Consider the following 23,293-nt stretch of genomic DNA (forward strand, 5'->3'; position numbering starts at 1 on the left):
AAGAGTTACATTTACAATTTAAATTACATTTATTAAAATACATGTTGACAAATGGAAGAGAGCCAATTCAAATCATGTACACCCTAATTAAGTTTGTCTGTTCAATTGTTATGTTCTAAATTAATTGTAAGATGCTGTAGAACTTGTTTCTGTATTTTGAGGCCACACCACCATCTAGCAGTGAGAGCAGGAATAACATCCAGATAAATGAAGCCGGACCGAAAGAGGACATATTATGCTAATGTTCAGGTTCATATTTGTATTTTGTATCTCTACTGTGACATGTTTCCATGCTTTGATGTTCAAAAAGCTCTTTGCCTGTGCTGCAGCACCTCTTTTCACCCTCTGTCTGAAACCAGAGCCCAGTCTGCTCTGATTGGTTAGCTGGCCGGCTCTGTTGTGATTGGTCAACCAATTAGAGATGTCCAGCATCACGTACAATGTGTTGGAGCGCAAGTCAATATAAGCTTGAATGTAGTGATGTCACTTGTTACAGAAGTAAACAAAGGAGTCCAATGGAGGCGTTTCAAGCAGGGGGGGGGGGGGGGGGGGAGAAACTCCCTCTCGAGGAACTTTGGGATTTTAGCCTTAGCAGAACATTTACCATTTACATGCTCAAAAATGGATATAACACACTACAAGAAAGGGAAAACTCCAAAAAGCATAATAGGGAATCTTTAAACTGAGTTTGAACCTGAAAACACCTTGGAATAGTTTGGGTTATTGAGGCAAACACATTCATATTGAAGTCATCAGAAAACACATTGTTCAGATATAAAATAATTTAATTTCTCAACACATGGTCAAAATCATCGCTCTACCTGATCAAACCGATTACATTCCTGCAATATTTTTTACATTGTACACAGGATGGCCTATTGTCATAGACGGATATAAATAACTTTAACATGTTAACTCTATTTTACAATGGCCCTTCATTTAGCCTGTGTTCTCCAATACTTATTCCCTCACATACTTGTGTGTGAAGTGCTTACAATATTTTGTAGGTGAATAGAGTGGAATAGGCCTTTATTATCCTTAAATACTGCAACTTATTGAGCTTCTGAGTTGTCCCCATTTTTTACAACACAAATATGTTTCACTTGTCTGTCTAAAAGCTTCTACAAAAAGTTGTGTTCACCCGTTAGGACAGATGACCAAGTTCGCTGGCAGCTGTGTGGCTCTGGTTTAAACATATCCTCAATGCAAAGAAACGATGGAGAACTGAGAATCAAGAAAAAGAAAGTGAACTAAAGATCTGAAAATCTGTTTCTGTCCTCCAGTGTTCTAACTTGTCTTACTGCAGTGGTGTGTTTGTGTTCTCCAGGACGTACTTACATTATTTTTGCCATATTTCTGTGATGATTATCTTCTTTTTATCCTGTTAGCTTTGTAAAACTAAATGTACTTATTCTTGGAAAAGCAATAATAATATCTTCTTGAATATTTACTATAAAATCACAGGTGTTGTAGTTGTGACCATGACAAATGAAAAGATATATTTGGGGGAAAAGGACAATCCAGCATTTAAATAAAACAGATATCTGAGTCATTTACCAAAAACAAATTAATAGACAAATCACAGATAACAGCATTACGTTGTACACTCAATACAACAGATGGGCAAAATGACAATGACCTGTTATGTAAGGCCAAATGCAGGACTGTTTCAGTGTTGCCAATCTTTTTCCAGTTCTGTATATCCTTCCATAATTGTCATCTACAAATACTTGACATTTTTAAATGGTACAAATATGTTTAATGGGCACTCAAATCTGTGCAAGGACCGAACAACAAACCTATTCCACCACTTCATACTCCAGTAGGTCACACAGAAGGACTTCTTGTTGCGTTTATTGTCCACGCGCACAGGAACACTGAATTTCATTTAGGTTCCTGTTTTCAGCAATTTCATTTTTAAATCTTCTCCAGGGCTGTGTATTTAAAACAAGTTCAGTTTCTGTCTTTTATATCATCTGTTCAAATCAAACCTTTGCATTTCTCAGTTTATTTCCTCCCAAAGTTCTGGCAGCTTGCATCTCCACAGCTCATTAAACACTTCAGACACATAAAACTGTGCTGCTCATCAGTCCATCCTCCTCTGTATAAAAGTCTCCATGTGACTGTGTGTTCAGGTATGTGCATACAAGCTGCTGAGGTATACATGCAGGACTCCTCAAGTTCGCAGAGTTTATCCCTGTGCAGCTCAGGGTTTCGTGATGTGGACTTCACTAGTGCCGCTGCCGTTGGTTGTCGTGGTGATGATGTACTGTGTTGTGGATTGCTGATGGGCCGGCTGCTGCTCCAGATGTTCAGCGTGGGCCTGGGTTGTGTTCTGAGGAACGTTCTGCTTTGTCTCCAGCTCAGTCTGACCCTCAGAGATGACGTAGTGTGTCTGCAGGACAGGGGGGGCAAGTGATAATGTTCAATACAGATTTAGTGTTATTTCCTATTTATATAAGTACTTGTAAATAGAGCAAACAACACATTTCGCATACCTTCATCTGGCTAGCTCAAAAGAAGGAGACCAATGCTACAGCTAAATCATGTGTTTAAAAGCCCTATTTTGACTTTAGTTACAGTAAGTATAGTTTTAAGATGAATACACTGAATACAAAAAGCTGAAATAAATGTAAAGAAGGTTTTAGGGTGCAGAAAAGTTGTTGTATTCAGTATACATTCTTCCATATGAGATATATGTGTTGTATCAGGGGCGTTTAAATATACGTCCCGTTTATATGTCAAGCTTCAATACGTTTTTTGACCTATATATCAATGTGGCACAGAGCAATTTTCAGTATTAGTTGTAATAATATCCGTTCATAAAAAATGTTTTTAAAACCATGAAGAACCTTCAGGCAGACCCTGACTTCTGTGGGAATACAGGTTTGACCAATTCAATCCTTTGTTGCCACTGATGTCCAGGTCAAACCTAGCTTGCTGCCAAAATGGAGCAACACTCCATTCAACCAAATAAAAGACAATATATGGATTAGAATCCCTCGGCAGCTGGGATACGATTAAGATGGAATTGTGTCTGATATGCACTAGTTTACGTTAAAGGTTGGTTACAGAACTGGACCATCACCAACAGCTTCCATTAGCATCAGATTCTGATTTGATGCTCATGGTAAAAAAAGGGTCTGATCGGTTGATGTATAGTCTAGTTAGCTTCGTTAGACGTTGTCTTTTTTAATGTTCACCCACCAACAAAAATCATTATGTAAATGAGGTCAAATGAGTTTCCTTCTAGACCAGTGCTTCTCAAAGTGTGGTCCGCGGACCACTGGTGGTCCGTGAGCGCCCCCTAGTGGTCCGTGAGTATATTGGTAAAATTTCACATTTGAAAGAAATACATTTATTTAAGTTTTTCGCACTCTCGCGGGAATATCTTCGCAATGGAACGAGCTTAAGTTTCACTTTCGATTGCATGATATAGCCCAGATAAACACCTTCATCACACATGTTGCCACTTGTTTGTACCATTTTCAGGCGATTTGTAAAAAAACTATGTGTTTTTGGATATTTGTGGAGTTAGGTGGTCCGCGAGTGTTTTTTTATTGGTTAGGTGGTCCTTGGTATGAAAAAGTTTGAGAAACACTGTTCTAGACAGTGGCTGTGTGGAATGGACATGCATGGTAATTCCTGCAGGACTCAATGTGCACAGTTGTCTTTAAGTAAGAACAAGGGTGTACACAAATGAAAGTGTAATAGTGATTATTTACATAACAGCAGGTTGTACTAGTTACTTTCAGGAATCAGGCACCATCACTCACCGTTTTCACTTGGTTGCTGTTGCCTCCGGATACAGGTGTGTTGGCCTCGGCTATCACATACTGGGCGTGAGGTAGAGCCATCATCTGGATCTCAGAGGCTGCCAGAGTAAGAAATGAATACATTAACAGGAGAGAAAATCACCGCAACTTCACACAGCTATCAAAAAGGTATAGAATTGATCATATCAATATCATGTGTGACTCACAGTAGCCTCTGTAGTTCCAGTTCCCGGGGATGTATGCGTGCTGCACCGCCCCGCCCTGCTGCTGGCTGCTGCTGCTGCTCTGCAGGGTGTGGCTCTGAGCCAAGGTCACAGGGGTCAGCTGGGTGGGGCTCAGCTCCTGACTGGGCTGCTGCGAGATGGGGCTGAGAGGCTGACCGCTGACCTGAAGAGGAGGGAAGAGACAGAGGTGTTCTCTTATCTAGCCTGAAAGGACGGTTTTATACCAACATCTAGATACTTTTCTTTTAAGTGCTACGTTTCAATCTAGATTTTTTCGAAATTGGGTTGCCATGTGGTGGCTGGTATCAGCCGTAGAGAAGCCTGCCTTTTGTTGGATATAGTAGCACTAGATGGTACTCGATTTGTGGTGCTAAAAAAAAAAACGGTCTCGCGCACACTTCCTGCTGCGCAGTGATACGTTCTAAAGAAAATAGTTCCTACATGACAAAAATATCATAACATGGTCTGTGGATTATCTTGAGTAACACATTTTCCACCAAAGAAATGTGTTCCACATGTATATCCGATAGAGCTCTATATGGTCGATACTTCTTAAACTTCAAAACAGTGTAAATTGATCAATATCACGACACGTAAGAAGAAAAATCTTTGTTTTTATTAATATTTTTGGGGTGAACTGTTCCATGGGACCAGGGACGTGCACAAGTACGGGCTAATGTTGCCCGGGCAACGGCCCGTTTGGCCTGTTTGGCTGACCTGCCCCTCTGGAGAGAGCGAGAGTTTGTTTTTCTTTTTTCTGTTGTGGCCGAATCAACATGATAAGCCCACAATTAGTATTGTAGCGTCTCGCTGCGGGAAACACACTTTGTCAGCGCTGTCATCTGCCGGTGCGTTAAGACCACCTCAGTGTCGGATTTTGGAAACTTGATTTTGAGTTGTCTCATGGCAGTTAGGGCATAAGGGACAAACCACAGGACTTTACTTCCTCTTGATACCGTCGGTTATTTACAAAAAAAACACCTAAATATAGCCTACTTGTTGTTATTGTGCTTCTGTCTTTCTGTGTCTTTTCATCTGTAAACTCCCTCAACGGGGCCGCTCGCTCTCTTTTCTTGATCGCCCTCTCACGGGTGAACAGTTCACTGTCCCGCTTCATTGTAGGATTTCTGCCATGTCTCTACCACTTTAGTTTGACCATCTCTGTTATTAAGTTATGGAATACTAAATAAATAAGTAATTAGATACCTTACCGTTACTGCGCTCATAAAGAATGATAAGAATAAGAATAATGCGTATTGGCGTAACTGGTTTCATTAATTAGTGAGTTTATTTAGGGTAATTAGTTAGATGCCCTATTTTATCAGTATGTCAAGGGTTAGGGTTAGGGTTACAATGGTCTGGTCAAACTACATTAGAACACAATTGCCCCCATTTTGTCTTTAATAGTTACTAAAATTTGATATTTGAATGAGATATGGACCGCAGAACAAAAAATGGCCCTGGTTTTCATTTTTTAAATCAAGTCACCGAATGCAAGTAGTCGCCTTAGCTTATTCTGTTATGAGATGTGAATTACTGTTCAATTTAGTTGATGTAATAATCGTTTGGTTTCTTTTACATTAAAAATCAAGTTACAATTTTCAAAAGGTCTTATGTTTTTTTTCGGGGGGAGGCCCTTTTTCCAGTTTAGAGCAATAGCCCCTGCAAATGTCTGTGCACGTCCCTGCATGGGACATACATTTGTAATTGTATAAATGACTCCTCAACTTTACTCTAGAGTAGTATTAATATTTACCTGTCCGGCCCCTTGTCCGGCGCCTGAGGGCTCGTTGACCTGGATGTGTTGAACCTGGATGGCGTGCTGGCTGTAGCCGTGAGGGTCGTGCAGCTGGCTCACATCCACTGTCGGGTGCTGGGAATGTGGGGAGGAAGCCTGTGAAACAGAGAGAAATATCTATTTGTTATGGTTTATTCATCTCAATACACCACGCAAGAAGCTACATTCATCATTTCATCTGAACACTAAATGTTTAGAATACGGCATGAAGTAGAGGGTTCTTTACCTGCTGAAACGTATATGTAACAAAGATGTCATTATCTTTATTTTTAAAAGCAGCTGGTGGTTATTTAAAATGATATATATACACACCAATAAAACCTGAAGAACAATTGGATTATATTATATTTCTATTTTGAGCATCTCAAGTTGTGTTTATACCAGGCAACTCCCAGATGTCAAGGTTTATCACTGTGATTGTAGGTTTCTTTGAGTAGCTCGGTCAGCTTTACAGGGAAAAAAATAAGTTACAAAAACAGATCTCAATCCTAAAACTGATCCTGGATCTTACCGGAGCCACCTGCACCACCTGCAGCTGGATGTGTTGCGGCTGCGACAGGTTCCCCCCCGCCTGAGACACTGGGATGTACTGGATCCTCTGGTAGTCTCCCTGCGCTGTGCGGTAGTCTGTGGTCAGAGTCTGAGAGAGCTCCGTCATGGCCTGGGTCAGCAAATCTGTGGTCTGTGGAGAAAATACGTATCGCAGCGTTATGACATCTGGTGTATATTAGGTGACACTTTCTTCTTTCTTTCGTCGTTAACTTCTTCTTACCACTACGGCCTCTGCTGTGGTTCCGTCCGCACTGATGACTGCAGGAGTGCTGCTGATGACAGCTGTAGTGAGAGGAGCCTGGATGGAGTTGGCGATTTGGGCGAACTCTGGATGCTTCTTCCTGATGTGCTGAACCATCTTAGTCTGAGAAATGAGCACACACACGACATATTAGATGGTACGGTTCAGGACACGGGATAAAGTAAATCTCTGTATTAAAGTAATAAGACCTCTGAAGGCTCTTCACACTGACCTTGCTGCTGTACTGTTTGGCACAGTGCGGGCAACACACCGGTGCCGTGGCGATGGTGCCAGTCAGCTGTGTGTGTGTGCTCAGCATGGGGTCCGGCTCTCCAGGAGCGGCGGGACGCAGCTTCCGGATGCTGGGAGGCAGCTCTGCCCCGGGGTGGTTCTTCAGGATGTGTGCTTTCCTCTTACTGGCACTCTTATACACCTGCAGGAGGTGTTATCATACCGAAAGCTATGGTTCAGATTTTGACACTAAAGCATGGAAATATGTCACAGTAGAGGCACAAAATACACATTTGAATATGAAAGTCAGCACGATAGGGCCCCTTTAATGAAAAAAACACCAACATGGTTATCAGGATCCCAAAGCCAAGCATCACTGATCGATCATTTCTGTCCACGTCCATACATCCCATACATGTTCCCGTTAGTGTTTACTTCCTGTCTGTCTTCTTCTGTTGAATTATCTGACATCCATAGTCTGTATTTTTACCTCTTTCTCTTTCAAAGTTTTGTGCTCACCACATATATAAAAATGAATATTCAAAAAGTATTCCTTGGCGTTTTCTGATGAAAAAATGTATGTTTGTTGTCCACAGCTGACGCTAAATCGGCCTGACTTCTTTCTGCTGATTGATGTGACTGAAAATAGTTCCTTGATCCTCCTAACCAACGGTCGGTCTGTTCACCTTAACAGCGGTCAGAATCGAGTAATCAAGTAAGCCCTGTAATAATAAACCAATAAGACATCTTCTCCTAAAGTCACACAACTGGATGGGGGAAACAAACCTTGTCACAGTACTGGCAGAAGTAGTCCCTGTTGGGCTTGATAATTGGCAGCGTGAGCTCAGGTACGTCATCAATACGCATCTCTGGGTGACGCTTGGACAAATGATTGACCTGTAACCAGGAAAAAAAGTGAGTAGAATAATGGAATATAATCTACAAAAAAAAATACATTTCTCTGTGAGTTGTTGCTCACCAGCATTCCTCTGCGTCTGAATCCCATCATGCACACTCTGCATTTGAACATGAAGCTCTCGAAGTCGGTGGTGGGCACCTTGAGCTTCAGGGTTTTGGAGCGATGGATGCGGTCCGACTTCTTGGCCTCTCTGTCGGGGTTGTGCATGCGATGCATGTGCTCACGCAGCTTATCTTTCCTCTGGATGTCACAGGAAAATCATTGTCACATAACAGCTCACACAGTTTATATATATATATTAGTGCTGTCAAAATTATCGCGTTAACGGCGGTAATACATTTTTTGAATTAATTGCGTTAACATATTTAACGCATTTAACGCATGTGCAGAATGGCCCGCCCCATACGTGCCACCAGTGGCAGCGCCAGGGTATGGCTGGGGTAGGCTACACCCATACCAAGAAATGGCTTATCCCCACCATGAAAAATTATGTTAAAGTAAGCAAAATAAAGTCTGCCAACTCGCGCGGAGTAAATTGCACAGACAGCAGTTAGTAAGATTGATTTCAGCAGCCACTTGTCTGGAAATACCGAAGACCAGAAACGGTTTTGAAAACTTTTGTCACACGTAGTGATCGTCTTCTCAATAGAACATCTTTGATAATGTCTTCTGGCCAATCAGAATCAAGATAACGGCGTGGTGTTGTTGCAGGAAGTCCCGACGGAGAATACTTTTGCTGTAGTTCAGGTAACACATAACTGGTACGCAGGTTATGTGCGTAATCTGAAATGCGTACCGTCACTTGTGTCACAAAGCGCATTTGCGTACCGACGTACTTGTGAAGCTTTTCCAGAAGGCGGTTAGATCACCGGACGACAGAGTCGGTCTCCGTGTGCACAGACAGGGCTGCTGTTAACGTCGGGCTGTACAACGGAATTGTGCCAAAACTACGCCAACCGGCTGCGGAGGGAGACTCCTCCCCCTTCACTGGAGAACTGCGCTAAAACAGCTGATCACAACTTCACGAAGTACTCTACTAGCCCCCCCCCCCCCAGTCGACTTTCCTGAAGTACTCCCCCGTTGATAGAAATCAACACGTAATGAACTAAGACCCCACGGTTTGATGATTGATAGGTGTGTGGGCTGTCTTTCATTTTGACACTCAGAAAAATGTTTTAATAAACATAGATACTGTATGTTAAATGGATATATCCGCCTTCTTTCATTTATCTTTCCATTCCCACAACAATATGCATAAATAAATGGCATATTTTGGACATAGTTCGAATGGTGATTAATCATGATTAATTAATTTTTAAGCCGTGATTAATCTGATTACATTTTTTAATCGTTTGACAGCCCTAATATATATATAAATATATATAGATAACACCAAAAACCGTCCTCTTCCAATGCTCACCTTGAACTGTTTGCCGCATGTTGAGCACAGGAAGTCCTTGCGGTCAGAGTGGCGCAACATGTGCAAGCGCAGCTTGTCCGGCCGGCAGAAGATCTTCTCACAGTCTTGGCACTGAAAGACCCGATCTGAGTGGAAGCAGCGGATATGCTTCTTCACCTAGAAGGAAGACAAAGTGTGTCAATTCACTTTTTGGCTAAATCCGCGCAAGAAACATTTATAACAAGCAGTAATAAATCAATTGTACCTGTTAATTATGAAATCTTTTTTTTAAAGATACTTTTAGGATAAAGTATTTTGTTATGCCTTTTTGCACACTGCATTGACACATTTCAAATGTTTTTTTGGGTCACGCTAACCGTTTTTCTTTGGTTTTTGTCTCTCTGGCAATGACTTGTTTAGTTCTTACCATTGTTCTTATCATTGTAATTAAGGTTGTCACAATACCAGAATTTTAAGGTTGGATAATGATAGTAGGAGCCATGAAACGTGTATAGAAATGCGTTTTCTTTTAATATAGATATTTGTTTGATCACTATTGATTGGTTAGCTTGGGTCACATGGATATGGGCGGCACTCATTATAATCCTGTTCACCTGCGTGAGGTGTGTGTGGAAGAGAGGGTGACACAGGGTCGCTGTACCTTTTGTTGACCGCAAGTTTAATGATTGCTTTGATTAATATAACAATGTACACGTCCAAGGAAAATAAGTTTCATTAAACCACAGTATTTTTCAACAGAGTTTTGGATCTCAGCAAGTACTCTTTTGTAGCGTGTCACACAATATCAAACAGGCCCGGCTTCAGCCTCTCAGCGACTTTGTTAGTTTCCTGCTGTCGCTATAATGATACTAGTTCGAAAACATCTTCATCATTCCTCCTCACCAAATATGATTTTTTTTTCTTTTTACAACTTGCACACAATGCTGGCATATAAGAAGTCACTAAACACATATTACATGTTTATCGTGTGTTTTTCATTAAACATTGATCAAATAATATGAACTACACCATGTTAAGGACATTCTCTAACCCAAACACATTTAAAAATCAAAGTGCTCCAGGTCTTTTTGTTGGTATTTGGTACTTTGTAACCTTGTTTATTAGAGTGCTATACAAATAGTTATGATAACTAACCTGGATGAAGTCAGGGAAGGTTTTCTTGCAGGACGGACAGGTGAAGCAGCCGTTTACTGCGTGCTCTTTCACGTGCTCTTTGAGCATTTCTAGCCTATCAAAGATTTCGGGGCACAAGAGACAGGAGTAGGAGCGCTGTTCCGTGTGCAGCAGCATGTGGTCGTCCAGCGCCGAGTCGCTGATGAAGCTCTTGTTGCAATAGTGGCAGGAGAAGGCGAAGGCGTCCCGGCCGTGGACCCGCAGGTGCTGGTCCAGCTTGTCTTTGTCCCGGAAGGCCTTGCCACAGTGTGTGCATTTAAAGGGACGGAAACTCTTCCTGATGAAAAGGTGCTGCAGCGCTGCATTCTGGGAGGGAAGAGAGAGAAGAACTACTATCAGACCACAGCAACATTGTTTACAGACACCGAGGTGGGAAGAGGCTGATGGAGTCAATGGGGTTTGCAAAGGGTAATATCCCCAAATGTCACAAAAGCATTAAAGGTCCCCTATGATACTCTTTTTCATCAATATATTACAGGTCTCAGATATATACAAAACATGTCTCTGAAGTGTTTGGCTCAAAATACCAAACAGATCATGCATTGTAGCATCCCATAAACCCCTCTGTTTCAGCCCTGTTTCAAAAGTGCTGATTCTGTGTCTGTAGCTTTAAATGCTAATGAGCTGCTGCTGGCCACGCCCCTCTGAGAGATATTTGGTTAAAAAAAACACAAAGGTGCTTTGTGGAGGAGATTCAAGTGATAAGGTGGGGGGGTGTTAGCTTGGTTGGTGATTGGCTAATGGTTACACAACCCAAATAAACATGACGACATCACAAAGAGGCCAACATCTGATCAGCTCATTTTCAGACAGGTTTTTATATAAATGGATCGGGACAAAAAGTGAGCAGATCTTTTTTCCTGAAACTTTCAGAATCTCTCTACAAAGAGGGGAGACATGTTGATGTGTAAAATACATGAAAAAGTGGATATTGCATAATAGGTGACCTTTAACATCATCTAAAATGACAATGGGAATCATTGAAGTGAATGTCTCGGTGCCGTCCTCCAGCTGCTACATACCTGCACATCCATCTTGGAGGGGAAGCAAACATTGAGGAAGAGAGACACACTGTTGTAAAGCAAATCGTGGCTAATAAAATAGCTCTATTGCATTTCAGTGAATGCAGCAGTCTTACCCGTATCCTCTTGGCACGGCGCATGTCCTGAGAGGTGAGGTGGGTGTCTGATTGGCTGCTCTGCGCCGGGTCTTCCTTCAGTGGAGCTGGCAGGTCGGTGCCGCAGGGGGGGCTGCTGGCCTCTGGGACCGCACCCCCCGCAGCAGGTGTCATCTGGCCCTCTGCCTCAGTCCCAGCCTCCGCCTCAGACTCCATCTCCACCACCTTCAGCCCGTTCTGCGCTCCGTCCACTCGCTCCTCCAGAGGCTTCTCCGTTAATTCCAGAATCTCCTGATTCAAAATGTGGATTGCAAATTTCTCAGAGGCAATCGACTAACCCATGAATCAACATGCTATGGATTAATGTGTCCCTTACTGTTGTCTTGTCTCCGTCTACTGGTGGATCCAAACGTATGAACTTAGGCGGGCGTCCCGGCCTTCTTCCTGTCCCAAATCTCCTCCTGCCTCTTCCTCGACCCCGGCCTCTGGATCTAACAGAGGAAAGAAACCGTTAACGGGTCATTTATTTCATTGTCATTTATTCTTATTCTTTATTCTTCTGATAATATCGCGATAACAAGTCCACGGTACGGTATTTATTGCGGTATTAAATAATAAAGAAAAAAAAATGTAATTTTTTGTACAGTATTTTAGTAGGATAGCAGTATTTGAAAGTGTCAAAAACAAAGTGACAGTAACAGACTGGAACAAGAAAACCAGTGTGTTTGTACCTACTAGTACTACCAAACAAAGTAGGCATTTTCTTTGTGCCACTGCATCTCACAAATAAACAAGGACATTTAATAATCAGACCCCGCAATAAAATAAATCAAGTTTCACTTTAGTTTTTCAAGTAACTCAACTCAAACTCACTAAGTCACTCACTCAGCATCATCAGACAGGTTTTTAGGAATATGAGAATGTCCACATTTCCAGGTATTTATAAGCTTGGATGTTTGGGCATTTACAATATCCCCTGCTCTGGAAACAACTCTCTCGCTTGGTACTGATGTTGCTGGGACAGCAGTGGTCGCGTTAACCGAATATTTTATTTATCAATGACGGAAAAATCTGAAAGCAGTCTGTCATTTTGACAGATTAGAACAAACTCGGAACAGCGCCAACGTTTCCCCGCAGCGAGGCTCTGGTGTTATGCCGTGTTATGCATGCCCTCCAAAAGGAAATGATATAGTTTCCAAACCGGACTTTGCCGTACAGATCAATACATGTCTGAGAGGTTTTGCTTTACGCTGTGCGCGCTCCCGCGAGGTGCATGCATGTCTCGGTGGGCATGCATAACACGGCCCCCCCCCGTGTCAGCGCAACACGTTAGTGGCGAGTTCAGACCCGACGGGTAATAAGGGATTATGACGGACATTTTACGATCCTGTCTGTCAAAATGACGGACAGCGAAAAAGTCTAACGCCACCTCAGTGGGACGGAGAGATATGCTTTGGCCATGGGTGACAGCAGTGGGTCAAACTGTGCATTGTCTCTCCACCACTTCAAAAACAATACAGTTGTTGCCAAGAAGGTGAGGCTTATTGACAGGGCGAGATATAAATATACTGTTGGTACTTGTCAATGTCTCTAGGTGTGTACATGTAGCCCTGTAAATACGATGTCCTTTTGTGTTATCTGTTGTTTTATGTTCATGTTGTAACCTACTTGCTGCCATGTTGGACAGGTCTCTCTTGAAAAAGAGATCGATGATCTCAATGGGACCACCTGGTTAAATAAAGGTTTAAAACAAACAAAAAAGTGTTTTAAAAAGAAACATTTTTTTTTTTTTAAATCCTGGTAGATTTTGTCAGTCTTACGACGGTATTGGGACGTTTATTTATCGCGACATATCGTTACATCCCTAGTATTAAGTGTTCTTTTTAATCACAAATGTGTTAAGATCAGTGAAGTAAAGTAACTAAGCACATTTACTCAAGTACTGTACTTAAGTACAACTTTGAGGTACTAGTACTTTAATTGAGTATTTACATTTGTTGCTACTTTTTACTTCTATCCCACTACAATTCAGAGGTAAATATTGTATTTTTACTCCACTACATTTATTTAGTACCTTTAGTTAGTTTACAGATGTGGATGAATGATGTGAAATATAATCAAGTAAATTCACAAGCTCCCCTGTAGTATACTAAGTCATTCAAACTAGCTGCACCTTCACCAGCTTTGAGAACACTTTCATGATCAATCATTATAAAACATATCATATATATGATTCTGTAATGGACCGATCTGCATAATGAGTACTTTTACTTTTGGTACTTTAAGTATAATTTGATGCTAACACTTGTGCTTGTACTTTTACTTGAGTAACATTTTGATTGCAGGACTTTTACTTGTAACAGAGTACTCCTACACTCTGGTACTTTTACTTAAGTACAAGATCTGAATACTTCTAACACCTCTGGTTATCACCTAGTAAGGGAAAGATATTACTGTTCTTATTTGAAAATTGTTTACAGTATGTGTTTGGTTTGTGAAGCACTTTGAGTTACCTTTGTGTATGAAAAGCACTATATAAATAAAGTAAAAAAAAATTGATTTGATCTCCATAGAAATTAAAGAGAATGTATAAAATAAGGAGATATAAAACAAGTGTTTACCTGGTCACAGAGTTTGACTTGTCGTCGTGCATGTCGAGGTGCTGCTGCAGCTGTTCAGAGCTCACAAAGCGCCGGTTGCACTCGTAACAGGGCCAGTTCTTCTCCTGCTCCCTCAGCACTGACGGAACAGCAGACGGTGAGAACAGCAACAACCCTGACAGTGTTGTACTAGTTTGTGTTGATCCGAGTTAATATAAAGTAGAATGTGCAGGGACTCACCTTTTCTCTCTTCTTCTGTAACATTGTGGATCTTCTGATTGACAAACTCTGCATATGACGCCGCATACCACACCTGCAGAGGGAAGGATTATTAACAAAAACAAATAACAGTTGCCTATTTAGAAATCAGAAAATATTGACATCTTCTCATTATTTTATCTGTTTGTTATTATCATCATTATGTTATGTTAGATTAGATTTGATTGGTCCCAGTTTGAGAAATGATTTTGTCACAGCAGCATGTAGGGCATTGCCCACTTATTATAAATTAAATATAATACAAATAAACATAAAACAGCAAATATATGTATCAACAGTAAAAATGAATCTAACAGTACTTATCAACTTTTTATTATTGTTTTTATTTAATATTAATATGTGTGGGTTGAGGTTGGGCGTTTACATGTGTGCTGTTATGAAAGACTGATAAATAAAGTTGTTTTTTTATTGTTTATTTACTTAGACTGAATTACTCTTAATAATAAATAAACTCTGGCTAGTCTCCACAACCTCCTGAGAAAAAGACTGAATTGGATTTCCTCCCCAGCTAGTCACTAATTTAGCCTGTCTGATATTTGGTTCTGGACAGATAGCATAAAAGTGTTGAACCATAGTTGTATTACTTTGTGCACACAGTGTCACAGTAAGCAGGAAAATGAGTGCACTACACATGCGACACAACACACAAACCACGGGCTGACCTTGAGCTCTTGCTTGGGTTGGATGTTCTTGATGGACGTGTAGAATATCTCCGAGCCGTACTGGTAGGCCACCAGGTTCTGCTCCAGGTGGTTCTGAGCCGGTCTCACAAACATCATCCAGTTACAGCTGTCCTCATCAGACAGGTCCAACCACAGGTCATCTGACTTCTCTCCATCCTTCTCTGCGTCCAGCGAGCACAGCTAAGCCAAACAGAACAAATATCAGAGATCAGATTCTGAACATGCTTATATATGATTAAATGTGGGCGGAATTTGTTTTCTCCACATTTCTTACCTAACCAACACTTTCCTATAAAACCTTCTTATTGCAAAATGTATTTCCTTTTTTGTTTTATTGTAAGGATAGTATAATTATAAGTATTGCCCTCTTTGGTTATAGCTCTTTGTGAAGACTTTATTCAAACAACTAAGGTTGCCAACTGTTAATTGATTAGTCGACTTATTGAAGTTTTGGTGATAGAAGACTAAGATTAAGTAAGTTTAATGCTAAATGACTTCTTTCCAAATACCTAACGATCACATCATATCATTACTTTTTAGTTGACTGAAACATCCCTACAAACAACACAACAATTAGAAGTGAGATAAGAACTCTTAGAGCTAAATGCAGCTAAATGCTCAAATAAAACCCCCACAAGTAAAGGGAGCTCAATAACCGTCAAACAGAAATGGTGCTGACGTACTTTCAGATGGAGGTAGTGGTCCTGCAGCTCGCTCTGGGGAAGCAGGGGCGCCTCCACAGGGCCAAACTGGGTGCGCTTTGGGATGCGTCTCTTGGAGAACACGCCACCCAGGAAGCGGTCGATGTAGAGGACCAGAGGCAGGCTGGCCCGGGCCTTGGACATCACGGGCCGGTTGGGGATGGGGTGCAGGGGCCCGTGCTTCCCACACACAGAGGGGTTGGCGTTATTACATTCGTCACACCCTGAGAAAAAAAAAAGGGAACAATAAGACACAAATCAGCACAGCAACAGGTGAATACGTTTTTTTAAAAAAGGATATAATTGTTCATTTGTTTGCCCTGCTTTGTGTTGCTCTAGTAAAAAAGTGTCCACTGCCACAGGAAGTGACTTCAGGGAAGATTATAACACATCAGATTAAATTGCATATCAAGAAATACAATTTTGTGGAGCATAAATCGAATGCCAGACAAATGACATTTGTGTTTTCTTGTATTTTCTAAATTACATCTCATCGAGTTGTTTTTTGGTTTATGTTTTTAAAAAATGCCACCAAAAAACTACTAGTAGGTCATGGCCAAGTCAGCGATCTGAGTGTATTTGTTGATCATTATTTCATGCAGTCAATACGCAGAAAAAGACCCTCTGCTGTGGGCTCTACATGGTGACTGCTGACAGACGGTGTGAGAGTGGAGGTCACTCACAGAGGCTGTGAGGGTTGAAGGACTGAGGCTGACGAGGTTCCCAGTCATCCATGTCAGACTCGTCATCCTCCTCTTCATCTGAGTCCTCTGTGGAGTCTTCGGCCCCGAGAGGGCTGGAGGGGGGGTCCGCCATGTCGGCCATGTCGGGGAGCGAATTGGCCACAGACAGCTGCTCCTGTTTGGGTTGGAGAATTGAGAAGTGTAAGATTGCTCTGTTTATTGTTATGTGAGAAACACTGGCAAGTTCATGTAACAATGCGATAGCAATGTATATAAAAGGAAAATTATTTACTTATGATATTCCGTGCATGTAGAAAATAATTTGTGGTTGTTAAGTCGAGAAGCAATTAAAAAAAAGAAAATTCTGAGGGACTAATCCATCCATCCATCCATCTTCTCCCGCTTATCCGTGGTCGGGTCGCGGGGGTAGCAGTTCCAGCAGAGAGCCCCAAACTTTCTTTTCCCTGGCGACATCAACCAGCTCTGACTGGGGGATCCCAAGGCGCTCCCAGGCCAGCGAAGAGATATAATCCCTCCACCTGGTCCTAGGTCTACCCCTTGGTCTCTTCCCAGCTGGACGTGCCTGGAACACCTCCCTAGGGAGGCGCCCAGGTGGCATCCTAACTAGGTGCCCGAACCACCTCAACTGGCTCCTTTCGACGCGAAGGAGGAGCGGCTCAACTCCGAGTCCCTCCCTGATGACCGAACTTCTCACCTTATCCCTAAGGGAGACACCAGCCACCCTGCGGAGAGAAAACCCATCTCGGCCGCTTGTATCCGCGATCTCGTTCTTTCGGTCATGACCCATCCTTCATGACCATAGGTGAGGGTAGGAACGAAAATGGCCCGGTAGACAGAGAGCTTTGCCTTCTGGCTCAGCTCCCTTTTCGTCACAACGGTGCGGTAAAGCGACTGCAGTACCGCTCCCGCTGCTCCGATTCTCCGGCCCATCTCACGCTCCATTGTTCCCTCACTCGAGAACAAGACCCCGAGATACTTGAACTCCTTCACTTGGGGTAAGGACTCATTCCCTACTTGAAGTGGACAGTCCATTGGTTTCCTGCTGAGAACCATGGCCTCAGATTTGGAGGTGCTGATCCTCATCCCAGCCGCTTCACACTCGGTTGCGAACCGATCCAGTGAGTGCTGAAGGTCGCAGACCGATGAAGCCATTAGAACCACATCATCTGCAAAAAGCAGTGGTGCAATCCTTAGTCCACCGAACTGCAGACCCCCTCCCCCACGACTACGCCTCGAAATCCGATCCATGTATATTACAAACAGGATTGGTGACAAAGCGCAGCCCTGGCGGAGGCCAACCCTCACCGGAAATGTGTCCGACTTACTGCCGAGGACCCGGACACAGCTCTCGCTTTGGGAGTACAGAGATTGGATGGCCCTGAGTAGAGACCCCCTCACCCCATACTCCCGCAGCACCTCCCACAGTAACTCGGTCATACGCCTTCTCCAAGTCTACAAAACACATGTAGACCGGATAAGCGTACTCCCAGGCCCCCTCCAGGATCCTTGCGAGAGTAAAAAGCTGATCCGTCGTTCCACGACCAGGACGGAATCCGCATTGTTCCTCCTCAATCTGAGGTTCGACAATCGGCCTGACCCTCCTTTCGAGTACCTTAGAGTAAACTTTCCCGGGGAGGCTGAGTAGCGTGATGCCTCTGTAATTGGCACACACCCTCTGATCCCCCTTTTTAAAAAGGGGAACCACCACCCCGGTCTGCCACTCCTTCGGTACTGTTTCCGACTTCCACGCAACGTTGATGAGACGTGTCAACCATGACAGTCCCTCAACACCCAGAGCCTTCAGCATTTCCGGGCGGATCTCATCCACCCCCGGGGCTTTGCCACTGTGGAGTTGTTTGACGACCTCAGTGACCTCCCCCCGGGAGATTGGTGTTGATCCCCCGTCATACTCCAGCTCTGCCTCTAACATAGAGGGCGGAGTTGTCGGGTTCAGGAGTTCCTCAAAGTGTTCCTTCCAACGCCCTAACACTCCATCAGTTGAGGTCAACAACGTCCCATCCTTACTGTACACAGCTTGGATGGTTCCCTGCTTCCCCCTCCTGAGGTGTCGGACAGTTTTCCAGAATAACTTTGGTGCCGCCCGAAAGTCCTTCTCCATGTCTTCTCCGAACTTCTCCCACACCCGCTGCTTGGGACTAATCAGCATTTCAAAATAATAACCTGTGATATTTAGTAGGGCTGCTCGATTATGGCAAAAATCATAATCTCGATTATTTGGGTCAATAATTGATATCACGATTATTAAAAACGATTATCCATTTACTTTGAAAACATCAATTTATTGGAGAAAAAAAATGTGAACAGTATGTTTTTAACAGTTGATTACCCTGAACTTTATAATTCAACTGAAAAACCACTAAAATAAATTTAAAATTTTAAAATTTTAAAAATAAAATAAAATAATCGTTTTATTTCGATTATGTTGTTTTCATAATCGTTGCAAGCCAAAATCGTAATTGCGATTAAAATACGATTAATTGAGCAGCCCTAATATTTAGGATAGATTATTTGTGTGTATCATACATCTGATGCTATTAAACTGTATACATCTGCACTGCAAATATCTAAAAATGACATATGAACTTCAGAGTAGGGCTGCACGATATATCGTGTCGTGACGATAATCGCGTTATGCGCATGCGCGATATTCACATCGCAGGACGAGCGATTTTTTAATTAATTTAATTAATTTTTTTAGGACGTGTGATATTAAGTAGGCAAATTAACTCAAACACGTCATGTTACAATTATTTTGCTGCTTACTACAAAGGAAAACTTGCGCGGCTCTCATGTCAGGGGTACTTGAGTGAGTGACATGCAGGCTCTGCATGCACAGCAAACCACCAATCACCATCATTCTTGATCAGATCACAGCAGGATAACCGAGCTAGCTCAGCTTGTTGCTCTGAAAACTTAAGATCCAGAAGTCTGTGACTAAAATCCTTCATCCGGTTAAATATCGTTAAAAAAATACCAATTGTATAGCATTAAAGTTCAAGAAAGGATGATTTGCGGACAAAAAAAAAAAACTGTCTTTTCTTCAATTCCTGTATTTTTTCATATCGCAATATATATCGCAGGGGAAAAAAATATGGCAATGTCAGTTTTTTCCAATATCGTGCAGCCCTACTTCAGAGTAGAACCACTTACTTGGAATACAAACAAATAATGTCTCCCTGTCTATATACCATAATGTGTGTTCAAATTAATATAGATAAAGTATTTGCACTTGTGACAAAGTCTCCTCACATGGGAAACCTGCTCCAGCATTGCTTGTGGAGCCTCTGCTACATTACTGAGAACATGCAGGTTGGCAGCATTCATGTTCTGTCCACTCGGCAGCAAAACTGTGACCTATGAATGAGATGAAATGGCTTTAAAGTCAATATAAACCAGACAGTAAACAATGTGCAATGACATCACAGTTCCTGGTAAACGTACCTGTTGTGTGGTGCCATCCTGCTGAATGTAAGCCACCTGTGGCTGATCAGCGAATACATTCTGAAAGAAAAGTTTAATACAGAAGTGTGAGTTAATCTTGCGGGGCCTCGACCTGCTCATGAATGCATGTAGCTATTGTGAGTATCATTCCCACCTGAGTGCCATCTGCAGGGTGTATGTAAACCAGTGTGTGCTCTGCAGACTCTACAGAGGTATAGGAGTTCCCGTCCGCTGTATAGACCACCTGCTGCTGTCCGCTGTCCCCCTGATCGCCGCTGTACACTATCTGGGCCACCGTGCCACCTTCAAAATGCACCTGCCACACACACATGCACCAGACAAAATGTTTTACACCAATTGCAACATCATTACATTCTCTCTACCCTCCTTTATAATTGTTTATGTTTGTCCTAAAGTCATTTTGGAGGGTAATAAACCACTGCTTGAAAAATCACCTGCTAGGATTTGGCATAAACTATTTAAAAGACATGGTTGTAATATGCCCATCAGATAGTTTGAAGTAGGGTTGTATGAGGTACTTATCCATTGTCAGCATATTACTTACAATAGATGGCAGCACTCCAGGAGCTTGGATAAGAAGACAGGAGCTACTGCACTGAAGCTAAGCAATGTACTGCTTCTCACAGGGGCTGTTGCAAAATGGCCCTAAAAAAAGCCCTAACTACGAAAATCAAGTGTAAGTGTACGTAATTAAAATAAAGTTGGGATAAGAGAGCCCCTTTTCTAACGGGGAACTGACTCTGTTATCTATGATCTATTCAAAGCCAACAGACTAAAATTAGAATGTCTGCCTTGATTGGTTAGTGTGTGTTATTGTATGAAGTTGCTAGTTTGGGTTCACCAAAGTCACTCAATAACACAAATAAACCATTATGCGAGGTAAAATGACTGCCTGTCAATGAAGTCTGGTAGCGCCTCACTTTGAACAATTCAAACTGTCCCTTTTGGTTCTCTGATGTATGATGTATCAAGTGTTCTGCATCCTTATCTTTGCTTATGACTGGCTGAATAGAGCACTTTAGAGACAGTTCAGACCTGTGTGCCATTTTCTGAATCACTGTTCGATGTCTGACTCCACACAGCAGAGGATTCCTCCTGTTTGGTCTCCATGGCAGCACGGTGCCAGGCCTGTCGCCAATCACGTCACCTAACACTTCGCTCTTAAGACGCCTGTAATGAACAAAGGAAAAAGGATTGGGGATGATTTTTAATGTTATAATAAAAATGCAACATGGTGATGACAACCAAAGTGAATGGATGGATTTCATCATGTATTACAGACGTTCAGGTGATGCATTATCTAAAATAATCATGGCACATTAGGATATTTCTAACAAAAGGTGGGTTTTCTGTATAAATGTGCATATGGTCTGGTGTCATTTAATGGATGGATGATGGAGCATTTATTATTACAGCTTTATCAGTCATATATGAGCACTAGACACATTGAAGCGGTTTGCAACAGTGAGGCACTGCAGCAGCCATATCTGGGCAAAGTGGCTGTGAATGCAACCCCATTCTCAATCTGCAACCCAGATCTTCGAGTTTCCAGACACAAGTCATGCTCGTCTGACAGGACATGCAAGCCAAAATAAAGCAGCATGTCACTCCGTGTCCAGAGCGCTCACACGGGAGCTCTCAGCGGGGGGACCAGGGAAAACGCGGTTAACGTTTGCTCACGAGGCCGCCGGTGAAACGGTGTCTAAATACAACCGTATGTCTGCACAAATGCCCCGGTGAAAAATCATAACTGTGTAAAGTCACTCAGAAATCTACTTGGTATAATCAATAATAAGTTAAATTCCCCCCTATTTTAACCCCGCAGGTTCTCAGTCCCAACTGGACTATACCACACAAACCAGCGCCATAGAAACCCGGGCAATGCTGCACCGCAACATTAGCATTACGGTCATATAGTCGCAATGTAAGGCCGACCTTGGAGCTAAACATAACTTGTTAGGCCCCAGGACACAGATCGCATCATGCAATTCATAACACTAGTGTTTTTGAAGCGTTTAAAAGCCGGCATTATTTGGCTAGAACCACCCGTCCCCCCGTTCTAGTTGAGCCCAGCCCTTCAAGTCTGCTGTGAACAAGGAAGAACGGGCTCCATTTTGGGTGGGACTAACGGCAATAACCACATCCGAAGAGACCGACAGAAAAATCGTGTATCTTCTACCGGTTCAAATGCGCTAAAACAGCCCGCACATTTAATGTTTATAAACTGAAAGACTACCAAGCAATCGAGCTAAAGAAGTAGTCGTGAAGCAAACCCTAGTTTCTTACATTTAGTGTAAAGCGTACAAGTTGTTCTTACCTCAGAATGGTAGCTGCAGAGATGGCTGCATTGCATATATTAACATAATCTGCCTAGCAACACGCTGGAGCGTGGATTCTGATTGGTGGTTGTATACTCGGCAGTGAAAGAAATGTATTATATTTTAAACCATTTTCCTCACGATACAGCCTATATATTTGTGGACATTTAAAGATTATATTTGAAGCAATTAGGGATGGTACTGCCAACGTTTTTAAAATCATGGTTAAAAGCTAGTGATCACTTGCAGTTAAGCCAATCAGAAAAATAGAAACAGCAAGTGTCCAATTGAAAAAAAGCTGTGATCATAAAGGGTTATTTGATCTACTTATATGTTATCCTTGAATGTATCTAATGCTATTTAAGCGTAATGGTTACTGCTGCTGCATTTATTTGTCCTTTTATATCTTACTTTGATCTAAAGTGATTATTTTCCGTAAAGGTGGAAATAAAAGTCAATGACAGCTGACCAAAATGTAAATCATGCTTGTCTACTGCCCTCTGGTGGTCACAGAGAAGAATTGTAACTTTAGTATGGTCAAGCCAGCCACCTGTAACCAAGACTTCCGTTGAATACTTTCAAAATAAACTTACCAAACTGAAACAAGCAGACCAAACTACACCACTCGGCCAGCGCTAGGGATGATTGTGTACATTATTATAACTGACTTTTTATTTGTTATTCATGTTGAGAGGACCTTGAGGACAAATAACTATGTTGGAAGTAATAGTATGCAGTCAAGCTAACATTTCTGGTGAAAAATTCCAAAATACAGCAAAACAAGCGATCAGAATATCATTTGTTCATTATGCTTTTTGGTGAGAGCTAACAAAGAAAATATTGCCAAGTCGTGATAAGTGATAATACATGTGCAGTTGTTTTAATCTATATTTATGAAGCGGCATCAATGCAGACATGAATTGTACCACTTCCGGTAGACGTAAACTACGAATATATAATTGTAACTGTTCTCAAATGCAAATTTCAACGAACAGTGAGTTACCCACCAGCATCAAGCTAGAACTAATATTAGTTCTGGTTCGAGAACAATTAAACAGTGTTACTTTTGCATCA

The 23,293-nt window shown here is 42.1% G+C and overlaps 1 protein-coding gene across 3 annotated transcripts; it reads right to left on the reverse strand.

Annotated features, from left to right (window-relative positions):
• Positions 1–767: 767 nt before the first annotated feature.
• On the reverse strand, positions 768–22,314 carry prdm10 (PR domain containing 10). 3 transcript variants are annotated; one of them, XM_034223013.1, is made up of 24 exons: positions 22,219–22,314; positions 20,937–21,071; positions 20,035–20,196; positions 19,881–19,940; positions 19,689–19,793; positions 16,398–16,572; positions 15,697–15,938; positions 14,993–15,193; positions 14,292–14,364; positions 14,073–14,190; positions 11,828–11,942; positions 11,473–11,742; positions 11,357–11,368; positions 10,296–10,640; positions 9,162–9,317; positions 7,802–7,981; positions 7,609–7,719; positions 6,824–7,024; positions 6,571–6,714; positions 6,310–6,480; positions 5,757–5,894; positions 3,983–4,163; positions 3,777–3,874; positions 768–2,395 (listed from the first exon to the last, which is right to left on the reverse strand). In XM_034223013.1, exons 2-24 carry the CDS (start codon positions 21,009–21,011, stop codon positions 2,207–2,209), a joined length of 3,522 nt encoding a protein of 1,173 aa, XP_034078904.1. In that variant the 5' UTR covers positions 21,012–21,071; positions 22,219–22,314; the 3' UTR covers positions 768–2,206. The 3 variants fall into 3 exon arrangements, with proteins under 3 accessions (XP_034078904.1, XP_034078905.1, XP_034078906.1); XM_034223014.1 differs by lacking the exon at positions 11,357–11,368 and having other exon boundaries at positions 2,109–2,395; XM_034223015.1 differs by lacking the exons at positions 19,689–19,793; positions 19,881–19,940; positions 20,035–20,196; positions 20,937–21,071; positions 22,219–22,314 and adding an exon at positions 16,690–16,947 and having other exon boundaries at positions 2,109–2,395.
• Between the last annotated feature and the right edge of the window lie 979 nt (positions 22,315–23,293).

The sequence above is a fragment of the Gymnodraco acuticeps genome, unplaced genomic scaffold, assembly GCF_902827175.1.
Source record: "Gymnodraco acuticeps unplaced genomic scaffold, fGymAcu1.1, whole genome shotgun sequence".
In the NCBI taxonomy this organism is placed as follows: domain Eukaryota; kingdom Metazoa; phylum Chordata; class Actinopteri; order Perciformes; family Bathydraconidae; genus Gymnodraco; species Gymnodraco acuticeps.

What these genes read in the sequence shown, in the direction of transcription:
- prdm10 (XM_034223013.1), bottom strand. Translation starts at nt 21,011, where the DNA reads ATGGAGACCAAACAGGAGGAATCCTCTGCTGTGTGGAGTCAGACATCG. An exon ending in CTTCAACCCTCACAGCCTCT is followed by an intron (nt 15,939 to 16,397) that starts GTGAGTGACCTC and finishes TTTTTTTCTCAG; the next exon opens with GGTGTGACGAATGTAATAAC. An exon ending in AAGTCAAACTCTGTGACCAG is followed by an intron (nt 11,943 to 14,072) that starts GTAAACACTTGT and finishes TTCCTCTGTTAG; the next exon opens with ATCCAGAGGCCGGGGTCGAG.